This window comes from Symphalangus syndactylus, chromosome 8, assembly GCF_028878055.3.
Source record: "Symphalangus syndactylus isolate Jambi chromosome 8, NHGRI_mSymSyn1-v2.1_pri, whole genome shotgun sequence".
NCBI lineage: Eukaryota > Metazoa > Chordata > Mammalia > Primates > Hylobatidae > Symphalangus > Symphalangus syndactylus.
In genome coordinates, this window is record NC_072430.2 from 100,428,586 (window position 1) to 100,449,710 (window position 21,125).

Below are 21,125 nucleotides of genomic sequence, written 5' to 3' on the forward strand. Positions count from 1 at the left end.
CAGGTGTGTGCCACCATGCCTGGCTAATGTTTTGTATTTTTAGTAGAGAAGGGGTTTCACCGTGTTAGCCAGGATGGTCTCGATCTGTCGCCCTTGTGATCTGCCCGCCTCAGCCTCCCAAAGTGCTGGGATTACAGGCGTCAGCCACTGCACCCAGCCAACCTAGTCTAATTTAAGACGGAGCATGGAGCCCATATGGCCTCCCACCAGTCTGTCCACTCCACCCGCCTTAGGCACTCCAGGTTTGGCAACCACTGATCTACTTCAACCTCATCCTTTTAATAACAACTCAAGTTGTTTTTTAGGCCTTTCTCCCACACTCATTTTTATTTTACTATTTTAGAGGTTCTTGCTGCCTTCTATTTGTGACAAAAGCCCTTAAGAATGTGCTCTCTTTGATTGTTTATTTTGTGAGGCTGCTACAGATTCACACACCATTTAAATTCTGTCTCGGCCTTAAATATATACTAAGTATATGCTTGTCCAAATTCTTAATTTATAATGATTGCATAATATATTACCTTAATAAATTATTTTTCCTTAACTTCAATAATCTAATATGATACCTCTACTCAGGAAAGGTAGGGTGATATTAAAAAACAATCTCATCCTTTAGGATATTACAAGACAGAAGCCCTTTGAGAATCAATTCTGTAGGATTTTGTTATACATTTCTTAAGGATAATGCAGCAATTTCTCAATACAGGGCAAAAAGTAGCAGGCTAACAACAGGGGAAGTATCAGCACAATGTACGTGGTACACATCATGGCACAAAACGACAGATAATTTCTGGAAAGCGATGACATACCCACTGGAACCACGTCCTGGTACTGTGGCCTACTGACTGTATTGAATGTACTGGATGGCCTGGGAAGGACTGGTGGTCCTGCATGTCGAGAATCTTCTCCTACCTGCAAACAGAAGCATCATTTATGTTCTGCACCAAGAGCCAGAATACTCTATATCAGCATCCCAAACCAAGTTGTTCAAAATATTAACAATGAGCATGGTGAAGTACCACTTGATCAGAACAGACACCAGCTGAAGCAGGGTTCTTAGTTATTGAAAGCATTGTTTCAGTGGCTAAATGGGGGGGAAAAGTTGAGGCATCCACATTCTTGAGAGGGGCTGGGGCAGTGACTCTTTACCAAGTGGCACAGAAGTAGTTCAATCTGCTTATAATTACTGAGGCTGCAGCAGCTAAACAGCAGACTTGTTCATCAGGACTAACTTCTGCGTTGACAGAGCACAGTCTGCAACAACACAATCAAAGGGAAGACTGAGTGGTATAAAGTGTTTTGGGGCAGTGCCAAGATATTTCTTCTTTTGGCTAAGGCAGGCCAGGGAATTCCCTGGCTCAGCAGAGGAGGGGTTGAAGAGCAGCAATCTTCATGTGGGGTTCCGAGTTAGTGTATTATCTCCTCAGGAGCAATTCTCCATGCCTATTAGAACACCTGGTACAACAGATCTTTCTGGTTTGAGCCTCCCACACCAGGGTGCTAATAGGAGCAGGTGTGGAGGAGCTAAATAGGGTTGTCCTAATGAGAATTATTTATTGCACCTTTTAGAAACTCATACACACAAGTAGATAACCAAAAATACCCATTAACAGCCTTACCAGAAAACTCTAATGTTTTCGCTTCTGCTTTAGCATTTTCCCCCATATTACAGAAATCTTTTGAGACAATAGTAGAAGAGCAGTATAAGACAGAATAAGAAAAAATAACATACTGTACTGGATTTATAAACTGGGATTTTGAAAACAGAGTTTTATTCCACCCACAACCATTTGCAGTCCTTTTATCATGTTGCATCACTTGGGTATTTGCTGAGGATTTTTCTAAAGACTCTAATGCTGGAAATATCCTCCCCACCCTCCACTGCTTGCTTGTCCTTCAAGAATGCTCTCACTCATTCTTCAAAGCGTAGTTCAAACAGCCCCTCCTCGACAAGGTCTTCCCTCTCCTTCAAGCCCAAGTTAAATACAACCTCCTCTGAGCTCCCACAGAACAAACAGAACAAGCAGCTGCCATTGTGAACAGTTTATATTATTTGTCAATTATACCTCACTAAAGCTGGAAAGACATAAATAAAAAGAAAAAAACATGATTATCTAAAGGTATATTTTTCTTTCCCAACTATTAAAAAAGAAAATTTACAAACTATTTTTCATTCATATTTTTATTCATGTGTAGTATGGTTTCATATTTTCCTTTCCTATTAAGAATGCGGGAAAGTGTGGGCCAGGCATGGTGGCTCACGCCTATAATCCCAGCACTTTGGGTGGCCAAGGCGGGCGAATTACAAGGTCAATAGATCGAGACCATCCTGGCCAACATGGTGAAACCCCATCTCTACTAAAAACACAAAAATTAGCCGGGTGTGGTGGCAGGTGCCTGTAGTCCCAGCTACTCGGGAGGCTGAGGCAGGAGAATCTCTTGAACCCGGGAGGTAGTGGTTGCAGTGAGCAAAGATCGCACCACTGCACTCCTGCCTGGTGACAAAGCAAGACTCCGTCTTAAAAAGAATGCAGGAAATGTGTTATTTATTTGCATCCCTCATAGCAGCAACCACTATGTTTCTTCATTGTAGTAGGTGTTTGGTGTTAACTTGTTAGATGGAAAAGACATCAATATTTCTACTGAATAGAATATTTTCTGAAGGAATATAAGATGGTGGCTCAAATGACTCATGTATGTAACTAGAAGTCTTCTCATCCTGCTTCTCTTGAGTTACTGGCTTTGAGGAATGAATACAGCTACTCTCTGGGGAGATCTGATCACTAAGTACAGATTGTTGGTCAGATAACTTATCACTTCAACACTCCAATATATACTTTCTCTCCTCACAGTATGTTGCCATGTCTCATCATTTCCCAGAAAAGCCAAAGGTCTTCTCCCTGAGACCTCAGTCCTTGCAACCAGACCAGCGGACAGTGGACAATCCCTCTGATGGGCAGCACTTCAGGATGTGCATGCTTCCAACAGCTGTGTCAGAAAGGACACTCACCCGGAAGGTTTAACAACGTGGAGGGCTGGACACTCAGTCTGTATGGAGTTATCTCTGGGCCACTGCTCAGTTTCCAGCCATAGGAGGAAAAGTCTTAATATATCCCTTAGGGTCTCTCTCTCATAAAGGCTACTACTACTAGACCATGAAAATTCATGTTTTAAGGTAGAGGGGTTGAAAGAAAATGAAACTATAGCTATTAATCTCGTGCATGTTTTCCCAGAAAAACAGTCCTGACTAGACCAAAGAGCCAGCTTCATACTGTGAAGTCATGATAAGGTGAGTGGTTAAAGGGCATGGGCTATGCAATAAAATATCAGACAGAGCCCTAATTGTGCTACACATCGCACACAAGGTCCAAAGGTGAGAGGTCTGTTCTGCTTTTAAGATGAATGTTGTTAGCGTCATTCAGTTCACCACTAATGGGTTACATGACAGCAAGGTAAAGATTTATTAGCTACTCATAAAATATAAATATTTTTGCACATACCTCATCCTGTAATATATTTGTACATCATTTTTATATGAGTTTCTCATGCGTACCCTTCTATATCTGCACTTACAACCAGCAAACACATGATGCATTGGAGCAAGTATGTAAATCATGAGGGGAAATTCCAAGAGTAGAATTTTGATGAATCACATCCAGTTATTTATTGTATTCATATTTTTTCTTATACAAAATATATGGCTACAAACATATTTGATGTACAATATAATACTGAAAATATGACATGCACATAGACACAGAAAAGGCATGTAAAGGTGGCTAAAGGATCCTAATTCTATTGTCTAAGGGAATTTTCAGAAACAACGTAAATCAAGTGATGGTATATAATCAAATCATAAGCCCATATGAAGGAGAAGAAAATGACTTAAGACATTTCTTTTATATATTGAAGCTGCAAAAGGAAGAAGTGAAACAAGATTTGTTCCTTTTTTTTGGTTAGGATATTAGAGGGCCCTCGTGTGGTTACCATTGGTCCCTGCAAACCGGTAAAGTAGAGCAGTTTTTAGTAATTCTTAGTTCAGCCCTTTTTCTCCAGGCACATAAAGTATATAAATCAACTCCCTCAAAAATATCCTAATTTTAAAGAATACTAGTGAGGATTCCATAATCCCGTATCCCTGGATGAATATTTTAATGTAATATAGAAAACTTTACTTAAGAAATTCTATCATCTCACACCAGTTAGAATGACAATCATTAAAAAGCCAGGAAACAATAGGTGCTGGAGAGGATGTGAAGAAATAGGAATGCTTTGACACTGTTGGTGGGACTGTAAACTAGCTCAACCATTATGGAAGACAGTGTGGCTATTCCTCAGGGATCTAGAACTAGAAATACCATTTGACCCAGCCATCCCATTACTGGGTATATACCCAAAGGAATATAAATCATGCTGCTATAAAGACACATGCACATGTATGTTTACTGCAGCACTACTCACAATAGCAAAGACTTGGAACCAATCCAAATGTCCAACAATGATAGACTGGATTAAGAAAATGTGGCACATATATACACCACGAAATACTATGCAGCCATAAAAAATGATGAGTTCATGTCCTTTGTAGGGACATGGATGAAGCTGGAAACCATCATTCTCAGCAAACTATCACAAGGACAAAAAACCAAACACTGCATGTTCTCACTCATAGGTGGAAATTGAATAGTGAGAACACTTGGACACAGGAAGGGGAACATCACACACCGGGGCCTGTTATGGGGTGGGGGGAGGGGGGAGGGATAGCATTAGGAGATATACCTAATGTAAATGACGAGTTAATGGGTACAGCACACCAACATGGCACACGTATACATATGTAACAAACCTGCACGTTGTGCATGTGTACCCTAGAACTTAAAGTATAATAAAAAATATATATATATATAAAGAAATTCTATATTTAACCAAGTTACATTCATTTCTTCTTGTGAGGCTGAAAATGGGTGTGTAAATGGGCTTATCATCTTCCTGTCTTAAACATTTTAGTACATTATCAACACCCTCTCATCTTCCTCTGAGTCAAAAAATCTTAAATTTCTTCAGTTTTGCCTCATATATCCTACCTTTTTAAATTTGTGATTTAGGCTGTATGTATTTCCAGAGAAGCCCTGTCAACATTCGAAAGCTTTTCAGCCTCTAAATCAAACTCAAAAAAAAAATAAAAAAAAAAACAAAAGAAAAAATGCTTTAAAAAAAAACAATCAAATTCCTCAAACCATCACATACTAGAAGCTTCTATCAACCAACAGGTCAGTCCCCAAAATGCATGACTCACCTCACCCGCACTGTGGCTGCGTTGCCTTGTCAGGTGTTGCCGATGAACCAGCGCACTTGTGGGTCTACTGCTCTGAAGTGGGAGCCGGGGATCAATGAAAGTGGTGGTGCGGGAGTTGTGGTCCACAAAGAATGCCTAGGATACAATACACTGAGTCAAATACGCGCCGCTCACATGTCTTAGCTGACTTATAACATCAGACGGCCAGGAAAAGACTCACTTCTGAGTCACAGTCTTAGCTCTATTTTCTCATAATTTTCAATCTTTGGGGAAATTTCTCCTTACTCACACAGGACAGATCAGATTAGAGAACGCCAAGCTTAGATGAGATCCAGAACAAAAAGAGCAGGAAGGAACATTATGCCTGGTTTTAGGAAATACTCTATGAGGTAGTCACCAAAGATATGATCTGAGAAGGAAGCCAGAAGAATGGACATTTGGGCTTCTCTTAACTGATGGTCTTTGAGCTCTTACTGTCATATGCGGTTATTATAAAGTTCTTACCACCTTGAAACTTTTTTTTAAATTTTTTTTTTGAGACAGAATCTCGCTCTGTCACCCAGGCGTGATCTCAGCTCACTGCAAGCTCCACCTCCCAGGTTCACGCCATTCCCTCCCAAGTAGCTGGGGACTACAGGCGCCCAGTAGAGACGGGGTTTCACTGTGTTAGCCAGGATGGTCTTGATCTCCTGACCTTGTGATCTGCCTGCCTCAGCCTCCCAAGGTGCTGGGATTACAGGCGTGAGCCACCGCACCTGGCCGAAACTTTTAAACATTATTGACTTCTCTTCTTGTTTCCTTCTCTATACAGTAAGCCACCAAATCCTTCTCATTTTCTCACTGTAGTGTCCTCTATTTGTCCCCTCCCAGCCTGAACACCACCCCATTATTTTGGGACTGGTGGCTTCTCAGCTGCTCCACATCTCTATCACTGTAGTCATTTAACTGGCCCGTTACTATAAGAATATTCTTTCTAAACACTTCAATTACATCACCACCCCAATCCAAAGCTTCTCATGGCTATCTATTGTCCACAGAAAAGACAACCCCACTCTTTGGTCAGTTTTTCATTACTCTTTAACAGTCTGCCTACATGCCTTTCCAGTTTAGTCGCCCATTACACACCCATACAAACTCATCACATACCATCTAGAACTTTGGGTAAGTCACTTAAGTTCTCTGAGATATATATTTCTTATGAAAACATGTCTCCTTCATTCCTAACATTTCTCCCCCATAATGTGTTAGGAGATTGGAAGCCATGTCTGTCATGATCACGGCAGAATCTCTGGTAACATGAAATCATGAATGGGCATAAACCATGTACCTCAGCATTGCAGTAAGATGGAATACAATGCAGCAAAGCATTTTTTGGTCTGTTTGTTTAATTCTAAAACTATACAAGTGCTATCTATCATTATCCTTAGGGGCCCAATGTTGTAAGTTTTCAAAGTAAAATTGACTCAAGGTAATAATGAAACCCATTATCTTAAGTACAATTAGAAATTGTAAGTTTTCCATGATCAGATAGTTAATTAGGTCATCAAAGATGAAAGAGGCTATTAGGAGAGCCAGGAGACTCAGTACCTATAAACCAAGTGTCAAGGCACATGATGTATGCCAAATAACAGGCAAAAAAGAACTGCCCTTTCAAACCGATGGAGCTCAGTTAACAAAGTACCTTAACACCTAGAGATGAAGGTATCTAGGCAAATGCCAGAGGCAGATAGTATATTTATATCTATTTAGAAACTTATTTTCCCATTATGGAACAGAATGTTTCATATGGAACTCTATGTACATCATCAAGAAATGGGGCAGGTCCCATATAGAAAACATTTTTACATCTTTATAAAGAAATAACTTTAAGCAATGGATGTACCAGAAAACAAAGCAGAAAAATGGACAGAACAGGAATCTTTCCCAGTCCTTTCTCTTACTACCCAATTCTGGGTACAAAAAAATAAAGGTTTTGTGTGAGATTTTGTCATCAGCCTCACATCCTGGGTAATGTTTCCTCCTTACTAACCTTGGGCGAAACATCCTTCTTCTCAGGTCTTGTAAAAAGTACTCCAGTGATAAAACCTGTGTGGACTTGCATTGACAGGTTCTGACCCCAAACGTCACATTGGTCCCATTTGGTTTGTGCTTCTAATACAATTGTTCACTATTTCTGCCACTATTCAAAATGTCATAAAATAGCAATTAAATTATTTTGCACCAATGGATGTGGCTAATACTTATTTTTAAATAATACATATTAGAACCAAACCCATATCCTCTGTATGTAAATAGAGAGTAACAAGCTTTTATTACTAACACAATCCTATTAACCATCTTGTTTAAGGGAAAAATACAAACAGCATAAATTAGAATGGCCTATTTACCTAATTTCTTAGGAATGTTTTGAAGGGATGGGTGGTCATTAACGGTACAATGATGCACTTGTAATTATAAAGACAAATGGGTGTCTACATGTAGGTCAACTATGATTTGTATGTAGTGTCATAGCCTAATGTGATGTTAACAGGCTTGTCTAAAATCCATTCTCAAAAGAACTATACTGCAAAAGCCTTGGGAGTAGTGACTGTATCTTAGTCACTCTGTTATCCCCAATAGCTTTTAGGGCTGTGCCTGGGAGAAAGAGGGTGCTCAGATAAAAACAAATTGCCAAAAACTTGAATTTCCTATCAAAATACAAGGAGGCAACTAACAATTAACTAACCAAGTGCTAAAAAGCATGTTCCTGGGCCAGGCGCAATGGCTCACATCTGTAATCCCAGCACTTTGGAAGGCTGAGGTAGGTGGATCGCTTGAGCTCAGAAGTTCAAGGCCAGCCTGGGCAACATGGCAAAACCCTGTCTCTACAAAATATTCAAAAATTATCCAGGCATGCAGTGGCAGACACCTGTAGTCCCAGCTACTTGGGAGGCTGAAGTGAGAGGATCATTTGAGCCTGGGAGGTGGTGATTGCAGTGAGCCAAGATTGCGCCACTGCCCACTGCGCTCCAGCCTGGGTAGGTGACAGAGTCAGACCCCGTCTCAAAAAAAAAAAAAAAAAAAAAAAAAAGCTTGTTCTTTTACCGAAATACTTAAGATTAGGGAAAAAAATGAGGGAAGCTAAAGACCCTAAAACCACAAACAGAAGATTTTAAAAATCCCATTGTAAATGTACCAGGTTAAAAATTGAGAAGTGGGAGGCAACATAATGATTAAATGCTTCAAATCTGGAAAAAGACAAGCCTGGTTCTGAGCTCTAGTTTGCTACTTACTAGCAATGTCACCTTGGGCAAACTAGTTAAAATTTTTAAACCTCAGTTTCTTTTCCTGTTAAATGGGTATCATAACTACATTAAAGGAAGGTTAACTGAGATAGTTCATACGAATTTTTGAGCATGCTGCCTGTGACACCTCAAATATAAGGTCCTATTATTTTCACAAATAATAGTTTTCTTTTCTGAAACAGTTTCCTAAGGATCACAATGTTTCTTGCTAAAGACCATATACAAGGATCAGAAGAAGGAGGACCAGTGAAAACTATGTTTGTTACCTGGCTCCTTGTAAGTATGTGTGGCCAAGACTAAGTTCTGACCAGTAAGATGTAAAACATGGTACTTCTGGGAAATCTCCTGATGAGGGACAGATGATCCTTCATTCTGTCCTTCACCTATCCTACCCTCTGAAACACAAATTTAATAGTGGAGCTCCAGTAGCCATACTGAACCATGGGGATTGTTGAGGAAAAGAGTCAAACTGTAAAATATTTGAAGAAATTTAGTCTGAGCCAAGCATGAGTGGCCAATGGCTTGTGACACAGCCCTCAATAGATCCTGAGAATGTCTACCCAAGGTGGACTTGGTTTTATACATTTTAGAGAGGGCTAAGGCACCAAAAACACATGCAAGATATATGTTAGTTCAGTCTGGAAAGGGGAGATGACTGGAAGTAGGGGTGGGGGCGGTTCTAGGTCATAGGGAGATTCAAAGATTTTCTGTTTGGCAGTTGGTTATTATCTAAAGATCTGGAATCAATAGAAAGGAATGTCTGGGTTATGATAACGGTTGTGGAGACCAAGGTTTTATCATGCAGATGAAGCCTCCAGGTAGCAGGCTTCAGAGAGAATAGACTGTTAATATTTCTTATCAGACTCAAAGGCTCTGTTCTATCAGTCTTAAGGTCTCTGTGTTGGTGTTAACACTGGTCAGCTGCAAGGCATATCCAACCCCCCACTTTCCATCATGGCCTGAACTAGCTGTTTTAGGTTAACTTTGGAATGTCCTTGGCTGAGAGGAGGGGTCCATTCAGATGGTTGAGGGGCTTAGAATTTTATTTTTGGTTTACAAAATGAAGGATGGCTGAGCAAAAAGTTGGAAGGAGCGGCTGGGCGCGGTGGCTCACACCTGTAATCCCATCACTTTGGGAGGCCAAGGTGGGCGGATCATGAGGTCAGGAGAGCGAGACCATCCTGGCTAACACGATGAAACCTCGTCTCTACTAAAAATATACAAAAAATTAGCTGGTCATGGTGGCGGGCACCTGTAGTCCCAGCTACTTGGGAGGCTGAGGTAGGAGAATGGTGTGAACCCGGGAGGCAGAGGTTGCAGTCAGCAGAGATTGCACCACTGCACTCCAGCCTGGGTGACAGAGCGAGACTCCATCTCAAAAAAAAAAAAAAAAAAAAAAAAAGTTGGAAGGAGCTGGGGGCTCTTGCAACATGATGAACTCCCTGGTCAATCCTAGACTGCCTACCTCTCAACTTCTTTATGTGAGAGAATACACTTTTTTTTTTTTTTGAGATGGAGTCTTGCTCTGTTGCCCAGGCTGGAGTACAGTGGCGCAATCTTGGCTCCCTGCAACCTCTGCCTCCCAGGTTCAAGTGACTCTCCTGCCTCAGCCTCCCAAGTAGCTGGAATTACAGGCATGCACCACCACATTACCACACCTAATTTTTTGTATTTTTAGTAGAGACGGGCTTTCACCATGTTGGCCAGCCTGGTGTTGAACTCCTGACCTCAGGTGATCCACCTGCTTTGGCCTCTCAAAAAGTGTCGGAATTACAGGCATAAGCCACCGCGCCTGGTGAGAATACAGTCTTGTATGTTAAAATGTATATGGGTTTTCCACCACAATACAGTCAAATCAAATCTCAGTAGAAACAGTGAAGTTTCCACACTGCAGAGGAAAGACAGTCTCTCTAAAAGTAAAACCAGAAACCACCATTATATGTAGGGATCTTCCCTATTTGGTGAATAATGACATATCTATCATTCACCTTTAATACAGCTACAATACAATTCCCAATTTAAGTGAAATGTACAGTTGGAACTTATCAAGCTGGGATTTGAACCCATGTTTCTGTCTGACCCCAAAGCCCAGTGAGCAATATCTTTTTCCCCACCTCTCTTCTTTTCATACATCATCTCCTTTTTTCCACTCTGCTTTCTGCCTACCATCTTTTCCTTTTTATGTTCTTCCCACTCCCGTCACACCTTATATCGTACTTTATTTTAGGAAAACATTTCAGTATGTACTCAATGAGGCTGACAGTAACAGCCACTCACAGTGCTTGGCCTCACCAGTTTCAACACTGCAAAGTTTCAAGTGGAAAGACTGCTACTGATCCCGGACAGCATGCTCTACATACCACGCCCAATTCTCATCACTAATCTGTTGGAAGGATGGCCATGGGTGGAGAATACGTCCTATTTGTATCCCACAAGGGGCTCTATTTCAGAGTCAAATGGAATGTGTATATTGTTTACACATGCTTTTTACATCTGCCAAGTACTTAGGGGAAAAGTCTCGATTAAGACCTCCATCAAATCCACACAGCTAGGGCACTGACTGAACATAGCACTTCTAAGGAGCAATCCCTTGGTGTGAGTTTTGGTTCCACTCTGGGCCCACTGTGTGACCTTGGACAGGTTTCCTCAGTGCTTTGCTTTATTCACGTAAAGGAAATTACTCAGGTCACAGCTGAATTGTGAAAAATAGATTCTACTTTAAAACGAAGAGAAGAGCATGCAAAGTCCAAGCATGCCATTTCTGTTTGTGACACACATATGAATTATGTCAGGAAAATGGATCACTTTCCCACAGCAATGAAGCTGACCTAGTAAATTTGGATCACTTTATGTCACAATTTTTGAATAGCCTGCAATTATTTATGAAAGTATCTACCACGTATTAATAAATACTGTCTAGAGTAGAGTATGTCGAGAATGCAGACATGAAAAAAGAAATTGTATGGAAAAACAGATCCTTTTCACATTGGCTACTAGCAAAGCAAATTTTGAACAATATTGATTCCCTAATGCTAAGTTTCATTAAGGAAATTCACTCAAGCTTTACAGTGCTGGGCCAACTAACAACTCAAAAACTGAAAGGAATGCAAATACACAAACTCGAATCTCATTTTTGAAAACATCTACCCTTTCACTGCTTCGGGGCATAGTCAGAGTCAGGAAGTATGGGCTAGTTGGAGTCAAGTGGTATTTTAGTGAAGCCAAACAAAATACATTTCTTTCTTTACACAATTCTTTCTTTCTTTTTTCTTTTTTTTTTAAAAAAAACTTCTATTATTTTAAGAAAAGAAAAATCCACCACTATTTATGAAGAAATACCAACCTCAGGCTCAACAAATCTAAGTTAAAGAAGTTTGAAATTGTTTCCAGTTACTATTTTGCCACTAAGGAATACATAGTAAAAGGCTATATAAACAAAATAAAACAAAAAGTGCTTGTAACTATGCTACAGAAAGACAGAACATCCGATCTTCCATTTTTCTTTCTATAAAGAGTTATGGAAACAGTAAAAGGACAATAATTGATAAGCCAGAAGCACTATGTATTGTATCTGTTATAAATTCTGGTGTCTTAGCTTACAAAGTCTTAGAAGTGCTCAAAAAAAGGCTCATTGTAATCTACTTTCATTTTTTAAAGATTGTATTTACTTACCCATTCTCTTCCTTCCAAATTATAACTCTCCTCTCAGCTCCTGGCTCCTTCCCCCAAGATTCCCTCAGTTATAAGGAATAAACATGCTATTGTTTTCTCTACTTTATGTCTTAGAAAGACTGTCACAAATAGTGGAGATGAAAAGGGCTGAATGATACAGTTTATCCTCAGTAAAAAATCGTCATGCTAACTTGGTTCTTTTGAAGGAATCAGTAGTCCCAATTATTTCATGACATCTGTATCAGTCACAAAAAAGGTTATAGAAAAGTATTACGTTTAACTGCTATGACCGTAGCTCTAAAGGTGCTAGGAGAGGAAACAGGGATTTGTGGTACTTGGGCCAGAGTCCTGAAAACAGCCAGTTAGTAGATGTGGACAAGTACAATATAAGTACAACACTTTGATGTAAAATGTTAGCTAAGGGAGTGGTATTTTATATGTTGGGAGTGACAGTACTTAGGCGTTCAACCTGCAAGAGGGGAGCCAGTGTTATGTTGGAGATGGCTTGTACCAGCTCGTGAGAGCAGACTGTAATTTTAAGGAATTCTGTGAGCAGGTTGATGTGATGCTGACAGCATGTAATTGACCATGTTGGGGGAATTTACACCATCAAAACTGGCAAGTGCTACAAATCAGCCCTCCTCCCCACCTGCCACAGACAGCTGATTGTCCAACATTTCCCAACTTATAGCTGTGGAAGACTGGGAATAAAGTTATCCAAATTACCACATTTTAGGTGGAGTAGAAGGGCATTAACATGAAATGTTGAAATCATATACTCATACATATATATATTTTAAGATGGAGGTCATAAATATATATATATATATTTAAATCCATGCAGGTCATAAAGACAACTGTTAAAAAAGAAAAGGCAAAGTCCATCTCTGTACTTAGGCAATTCCTTCAAGATTCCATGAGTCTACTGTTTTACTCAGAAATCTATTCATAAAACCGATCTCTGCTCTATTTTCTCATTCAAAAAGAGACACAACCCCTAGACAGTTTATTTTTGCCATTTGCCTTCTATGTATACTTATGCATTAATTTTTTCTAACATATTTTTACCTTTTAAAATAGACAAGAGGTCCTTAAAAACCATGTGCTATCTATAATTTTATAGTTTAATTCCATCAACAGCTAGATTGCTGCATAACTTAAGGTAATTAAACCAGATACCCATCACAAGAGGTATGAGTTGTTTCCAAGCAATTAAAAATGTGTCACAAAAGTAACAAATGTGGTGGTCAAGTAGACAACATATTTTTCAAAATGTAGCATTTATCTTGCTAAGAGACTTTTGAAATTATAATAAGTTGTGGCCTCCAAATATTAAGTTGCACTTTACCCACTGAGATAAATAGGACTTGACCCAGTAAATAGTTGCCATCAGTTTCATGCAAGATTGAAACCAGGGTCTGGGTCATTACTGAAACAACTGTAGCCACACAGGCTATTAGGGTCTGGTAAAATGAGAATTCTCAAATAGGCTCAGCCTGTGGTACTTTCTACCCTACAAATATTTGCTCTGTTCTAAAATCTGTCCTCATACCCATAACTGCTATGTGCTGTGGTTCTCAAAGATGAGTATTTGGACCATTCTGATACTTAAACTCCTAATCTGACACCCAAAGTCAAAACCTCTAGAGTTACAAAGCTTGGGCATAGAAATGGAAGCCAATTTAGCTGGGAGATATTGTAACACATGATTTCTGCAGGGAAAAACACAACAAACTATGGGAAAGATATTTCACTTTAAATAAGAAGATGGTTCCCATTGTACATTTTTATTTTTTAAAATCTCATGACATTTATGATATGTCACTTATAAAGTTCAAAGTTTCTTTGCCTCTTGATTTAGGGCCAAAGAAAATAATCTGGGGAAAAAATCCTGGGTTAATATTGTTTGCGAGTCTAAAGCAAAGAGGCAGGGGGAAATAGTCTGTATTTAACATCTTAAAGGAACTTTTTAAAAAAGAGACTTTTTTTCTAAAAATTAAATCAAATAAGCCCATTATGTAAACTTGAGAAATAATAACTTTCACGATTTTGTTTTCTCATTATCCAAGTCATCTTGTAGCATTCTCTCAGTTTGACTCTCTGTAGTACAGCATCCACTGATTTCATGTAATTCATATGTGTCTCTTGAAATTCACTCATTATTTCTTCACAGGAACCAGAAATACCCACCTGGTGCTTTCCTGTCTCTATGCCTTTCCTTTGGGTGTTTTCCCCACCCCATTCCTATTTTTTCTCTCCTCCAAAATCTCTTTTAACCAAACTTCAACCCATCATTTAAGGCTCACCTCAAATACTGCTGTTACTATGAAAACCTTCCAGGTATCTCATGCCGTAAATAAGTCATTCTACAGTGGACCCTTGCATAGCACATACCAGTGCTAAGGCACACATCCTTTTTTATTTATCTTTCTTTTATTATACTTTAAGTTTTAGGGTACATGTGCACAACGTGCAGGTTTGTTACATATGTATACAGGCACACATTCTTTTATAATTCAAAGAAGAGGCATTTAGGGTAAAACAGCAATGTCTAGGAAAGGGATGGTTAGTGGCTTTACACAGGAAGTACATGATTTTGTGCCAATGTGTGGATCTGCTTTCAGTTCCAGTTCTAAGTTACTTGGCTTTCAAGGATGTTTCTAAAACCCTAGTTTCATGATCATGGCTGATGGAGAATACAACCACCAGAGTAGAAGTCCACTGATACAGCAAGAACAAATCCACTCAGACACCACAGTATCAGAGCACCCATCATAGAGAAACAGAGAACATTCCATGTCATTATACCGGTGTAAGGCAGGAGCAAACAGCCCAGGCCAGACTACCCTGCAGTGATCAAAACAACATGGACAGCAAAGAACTGTAACACCAAAAAGAAACCCTGCTGTGAAAATGCCGTTCTCTCAGACCACCATGGTTAAGGGAGACCAGCAGTTCCTTAAGAGGAGGAATAGGATGCTGACATGAATCCTACAGTATATCCCTTATAAGTCATCATGTATTTCCTATAAGAGTAAGGATTCATCAATTAACAAATCTGTATTATTTTCATGAAATGCCAAACTGATGAAACTTTTTAGTTACTATTCTATATAGATCCCTACTTCTACCTCTAAATTTCAGTAAATTATGAATGATAATAATACCTAACTTATAAATTATCAGGAGGCTCCCACAGCATCCTGCCAAACCCTTGCCATCTTCATTATAATTGCTGAAGATATCCCTTCACCCTCCTTACTGGTGAGAGGCAGGAGAGGAGCACAGACTCTGGAGCTGGACTGCCTGGGTTCAAATCCAATTCCACCACTTACTGATTGTGGGACCTTGGTCAATTCACGTAATCATGCTGTGCCTCAGTTTCCTCTTCTATATAATGTGGATAAAAATAGCACCCATCTCCAGGCTGCTGTGAGCACTAAATGAACTAGTGTCTGGCCCAGGGGCAATGCTACATACTCCAGAATACTACATTAAGTGGTAAATTTTTATCATTGTAAGCACAATGGTACACACCTCCGAAGTGTTGCTGAATGATTAAATAAGTGAAAACACGAAAGGAAGATGTTACACTAGAGAAGAGGAGATGGAGGTAAATTTCAGCCTGAGAACATTTCTGTTAAGAACCATTTCCTTTCATGCAGATGAGGATATGGACATCCTGTTTCATATCAACTCTAGAAATCAGTCATCACTGTGGGAAAATAACTTCATAATAGTTAATAGCTTTGATGTTGCATTACACGAAAAATGTTTTCTCCCTTCAAATGTTCTAGAAGCACAGCAACTCATTTTTAAAAGGGGCTAGCCAGGCAGGGTGGCACGTGCCTATAGTTCCAGCTACTTGGGAGGCTGAAGTGGGAGGACTGCTTGAGCCCAGGAGTTCTGGACTACAGTGTGCTATGCCAATCAGGTGGCCACACTAAGTTCCCCATCAATATGGTGACCTCCTAGGAGTTGGAGATCACCAGGTTGCCTAAGGTGGGAGGAACCAGCCCAGGTTAGAAATGGCACAGGTTGAAACTCCCATGCTGATCAGTAGTGGGACCACGTCTGTGAATAGCCACTGTACTCCAGCCTGGGCAACACAGCAAGATCCTGTCTCTTAAAATAAATATTATTAAATTCAATTAAAAGGGGCTAAAATTCCAGGGTTGACAGAAAACCTATTAGCTACCTATTCATAAGACAGGAGACAGGACTCCTAACATGCAGCCCAAAGCAGAGTAGCCAAATAGAGACCAAGCACCAGCTTCCCTGAATGTTCCTTTAAGTTATTTTAATCTACTGGAAGCTGGTCACTTGGAAAGAAACTTACATGGGAGAATCACACGGAGATAAACCTGCTTTAGTTAAGGTGTCCAGCTTAGCTAAAAATCTTATTAAATTCTTAATACACGACAGAGAGAGATCAGGCTAAAGTGATAAGCTTTTGGGTCTGCCTGCTAATCTGTCTTGTCCACAAGGCAGGGGTCCTTCAAATCTTTCACCCCAAACAGGATTCTAATGTAAAAGCCAGCAGCAGATTATGAGGTCAGCTCTCTACCAGCTTACACTCAGGGTTCTATACAATGCCAACTTCAAGTTGTAACACCCAGATTGGTAAAAACATCCCCAGAGAACAGGATGTTTTGGATAGTCATGTTATGAACATGGTTGAGATAATGTTTACTCCTGTTTAACCACCAAAACTTTTATAAAAGCTGTGAGACAGAACTTGTTCTTAAGAATACATTACAACTCTTCTTCAATAGTATCCTATATGTAATTGAAACTTTTTTCAAGGTTAAGGGGTTAGTAAAAGAACCTCTCTCCTAAAGTGTGTCTGACAAGTTATGACTGGCAAGAAGGGACCAACCCCTGCCTTAACAAGTTAAATCTCAACACAGAGCAGAAACAGATGCAGCACTATCCATTATCTTAACTTGGGTTTTCACTGGACCTCTGATTCTCTAATGAACATAGCTCCTCATTCATGATTCCAGGTAAAATCTTGTCAGAGCTGAAAACAGATGAATTCTTGGTGGGGTACTACTCTTTTATACCCAGGTATAATACTACCAATATTTTTCAAAGTCCTTACTTGGACCATCTATGCCCTTCCATCCAATGGAACATTTACAGACATTGGGCTCGCAGGATGTTGAACCAAATGTAGTACCTGCAAAGCCATATCTTCCCCTGGTGTCCCTGCTTCCAGCTTAGTGTTCTGAAAAAGCTTCTCTGTCATGCCCATCTGACTCTAATTCAGTGTCATTTTACTTGTGGTCCAGGGACAGAATCATAAGCCCAATTCTCTTTCATCTCTCCTAAACTTCATGCTTGCCACTTCTAATCTTCTCTTGGCTGGGAATTAGAGGTTTATTAAAAACATTTGCAGAAATCCAGTCAGTAGTTTCAATGAGAGTTTGAGGGCTCCTCCCATGCATTAAAATACATGCATTTTGTAACAACCATTTTGACTGCTCATAGGTTCTCAGGTAACATTGCTGGAAGCTGAGTTCAGGATAAGTAAGAGGCTATTGTGGTAAAGTTCCCTCTGCTAGAGGGAACTTTGGGGGGTAAATGGCATTTACTGAGTACTTTACATGTTCCATTTGCCTTGACCGTTGATATACTTTACTCCTTACTTCTTTCAGGTATCTGCTCACCTATGGCCTTATCTGTGACACCTTCCCCAACCACCCTATATGAAATAACATTCTCCATTCCTGTCTTTTACTAGATCTCATTTGTTGCGTTATTTTTAATCATAGCATTAATCAGCTCTTGGCATACGAAGAATAGTATGTTTATTTATTTGTCTATTGCCTGTCTCTGAGACATGAATGCTGCATTCATGAGAATGGCAGTTCTACAAAGTAGTTGGCTTACCTGTTTTGCTTAGGTGCTCAATAAATATTTGTTGAACAAACACTCCAAGGGTTGTTAAATACTTTAAATATCATGTCATTTTAATTTTCCCTACGCTTCAAGTCACATATTCCCAGACTTTTTATAGACAGAGAAACTGAGGTTGGTTACTCAATACTTGCAGAGCATAATGTCATGGTTAAAAGTACGTTCCTGGAACCAGCCTGGCTGGCCTACAGAGTGGCTCAGCCACTGCCTGTCTCTGTGATGTCAGGCAAGTCACTGAACCATTCTGGACATGGAGCTGCTTATCTGTAAATGGCAATAATAATAGTACTGCTTTATCAAAGTTGTGGTGAGGACCTTAAGAGCTTAAACAGTTCATGGCTTATAGTAGGTACTACATAAGAGTTAAATAAAAATTAAATCTTAGCTGAGGGTCACCTTATAACAAGCACTAACTTTCTCATTCTGATTTCGTACTCATAGAACGACTTCCTGATTGTAACCAGGCTTTCCGGTTCATCCACCTACAGAGGAAGTACAGATGTAGCTATTCTGGCCTGTGTTGCACAGTTACATATTTCTTGTCATAAATTAATCAATCAGTGAGTTTTGGTTAATGTGCTAACAAAATCACAGTTCTGAACCAGTAAGACTGAAGCCCAAGCCCAGACAGTGTCACAAAGACACACCTCACGCAGTTGCTTGCTTAGTGACCTCCTAGCCACCTTCTCCAAACAATACCACAACTTTTTATTCAAATATCTACAACACAAGCTGTATCACTAGGGAGAAGGAAGCACTGCCTGAGAACCCTTTTCTCTAATCAGCAGGGCATGGAGAGAGATGACAGGTATGAGAGTTTCCAGGGAGAAGCGAATGCTTTGCCAGTCTCACAGCCCTCCCTGCGCTCCCTCTACGACTTCAGAATGGCACAGTCACTGTTTGTGGTCACAAACAACCTGCTGTCCAGGTTTCACTTGAACAGAAGGTGGAATGTTTCACCTCACAAAGAGCCTTGGCCCTCACTTGAAGGGTAGGGCCAAGTGTCGAAGCCACAAGCAGCCCACAGGCATTTGGCACTCCCTGAGGCATCTCCCTCGTGTTACCTTGCCCTGGTGATCATGTTTCATTTCCCATCCCCGCGGCAACTCTAGCTGTTTGTTCGCGAACATGTTGAGGAATCCCACAAGGTCCCGGTTATGCTGGTAGCGTTCAAAGTGGTGGGTGTCCCTCCGGACTTTGGTGATCATGTGCTTCAAACACGTGTTGTTTGTAAACATGCGGTAGGCACTCTAAAGAAAAGAATGGAGAACCAATGTTAACCCACTTGTGACATGCAGCAGCACCAGAAATACTACACATGGGTATGGCTAATCTTTCAATAAGTAATGAAATGCATATATAGGCTTCAACAGAACTCTAGACCCATGTATGGAAACAGCAGACAGAGCAAAATATCTTGAACAAAATGAAACATAAAGACTACAGAAGGTAAGGCAGTCTTCACAGCTGGTGTCTAGTTCTCTTTTTTAAATTTTTATTTGTATTTGAAGTTCTGGGGTACATGTGCAAGATGAGCAGGTTTGTTAAATAGGTAAACGTGTGCCACGGTGGTTTGCTGTACCTATCAACCCATCACCCAAGTATTAAGCCCAGCACGCATTAGCTATTTTTCCCTAATGCTCTCCCTCCCCAGTTCCACTCCCCAACACGCCCTAGTGTGTGTTGTTCCCTTCTCTGTGTCCATGTGTTCTCATTGTTCAGCTCCCACTTATAAGTGAGAACATGTGGTGTTTGGTTTTCTGTTCCTGTGTTAGTTTGCTGAGGATAATGGCTTCCAGTTCCATCCACGTTCCTGCAAAGGACATTATCTCATTCCTTTTTGTGGCTGCATAGCATTCCATGGTGTATATATGCTACATTTTCTTTAGCCAGTCTGTCATTGATGGATATTTGGGTTAATTCCATGTCTTTGCTATTGTGAATGATGCTGCAATGAACATATATGTGCAGGTATCTTTGTAACAGAATGATTTATATTCCTTTGGGTAAATACCCAGTAATGGGATTGCTGGGTCAAATGGTATTTCTGGTTCTAGATCTTTGAGGAATCGCCACACTGTCTTCCACAATGGTTGAACTAATTTACTAAAGAACATACATGTTGTGGAGTCTCACTGCACATGGGCCATTAAATCCTGAAGCTGGTTTTAGGAAAGAAACACACAGTCAAAATTATACTACACTGGAGATGAATATGCCACCTTACAGAGAGCCCTGACATAGCCAGTTTCTCCCCCAGTATTGGACTAGGTTATTGGCTCTCTGAGTGAGTGCCAGATGACACAACCAGTATACACTTAAGGGCCAAGTTGCATGGAAAAATGCTTGCCATACATTTCTATACTAGAAGGACATGCAATGGAATGAGCTGCTCTCACTGACCATCACACTTAACTCAGATTACAACAGACTGAGGTTTTAGAATCACACCCTTCATAGAGGCATATAAGCTTGGTGAATGGAATAGCAGGCTGAGGTGCCTGGGCTGTACATCTCATTCTTTTTTCTTTTTTTCTCTTTTTCCCTGTGTATATTTGGTTGGATGTATATGAATGAAATGCGAGTTTAAAAAAACTCCACTATACCACCACACAGAAAAGTGACTGTTTTGTCCAAAACCTTACAGTTTTCATTTCTATGATATTTAAAGATTCCACAAACTGATTATAAGTCATGATTGTCCACATATGAGTCGGACAATAAATATTTATTGCATAACACCATGCACAAAACAGCAGAAGAGGAATAACTGTATGACAGCTGTTTCCTTGAATCATCAGAGGGAATATGATATTCATGAAACTGACCAGGCCGTGAATGATCATCCTGGAACTCTATTCTTCTCAGACTGATTCAAAGGGCTTTGGATTCCTTTTATCTTTAGTGTCTCAGGGACACTAGACTGAGTCTGGACGTCTTCCAGCTTTATG

At 40.1% G+C, this 21,125-nt stretch overlaps 1 protein-coding gene across 7 annotated transcripts in view; it reads right to left on the reverse strand.

Annotated features, from left to right (window-relative positions):
* HECW2 (HECT, C2 and WW domain containing E3 ubiquitin protein ligase 2) overlaps positions 1–21,125 on the reverse strand; it is a 405,698-nt gene that overhangs the window by 79,253 nt on the left and 305,320 nt on the right. For all 7 annotated transcript variants that reach the window (XM_063644845.1, XM_063644843.1, XM_063644847.1 and 4 more), the window contains 3 exons: positions 19,239–19,424; positions 5,297–5,431; positions 810–912 (listed from right to left, as the gene is read on the reverse strand). In XM_063644845.1, the coding sequence (XP_063500915.1) occupies positions 810–912; positions 5,297–5,431; positions 19,239–19,424 (424 nt within the window). The remainder of the gene's footprint in view (positions 1–809; positions 913–5,296; positions 5,432–19,238; positions 19,425–21,125) is intronic.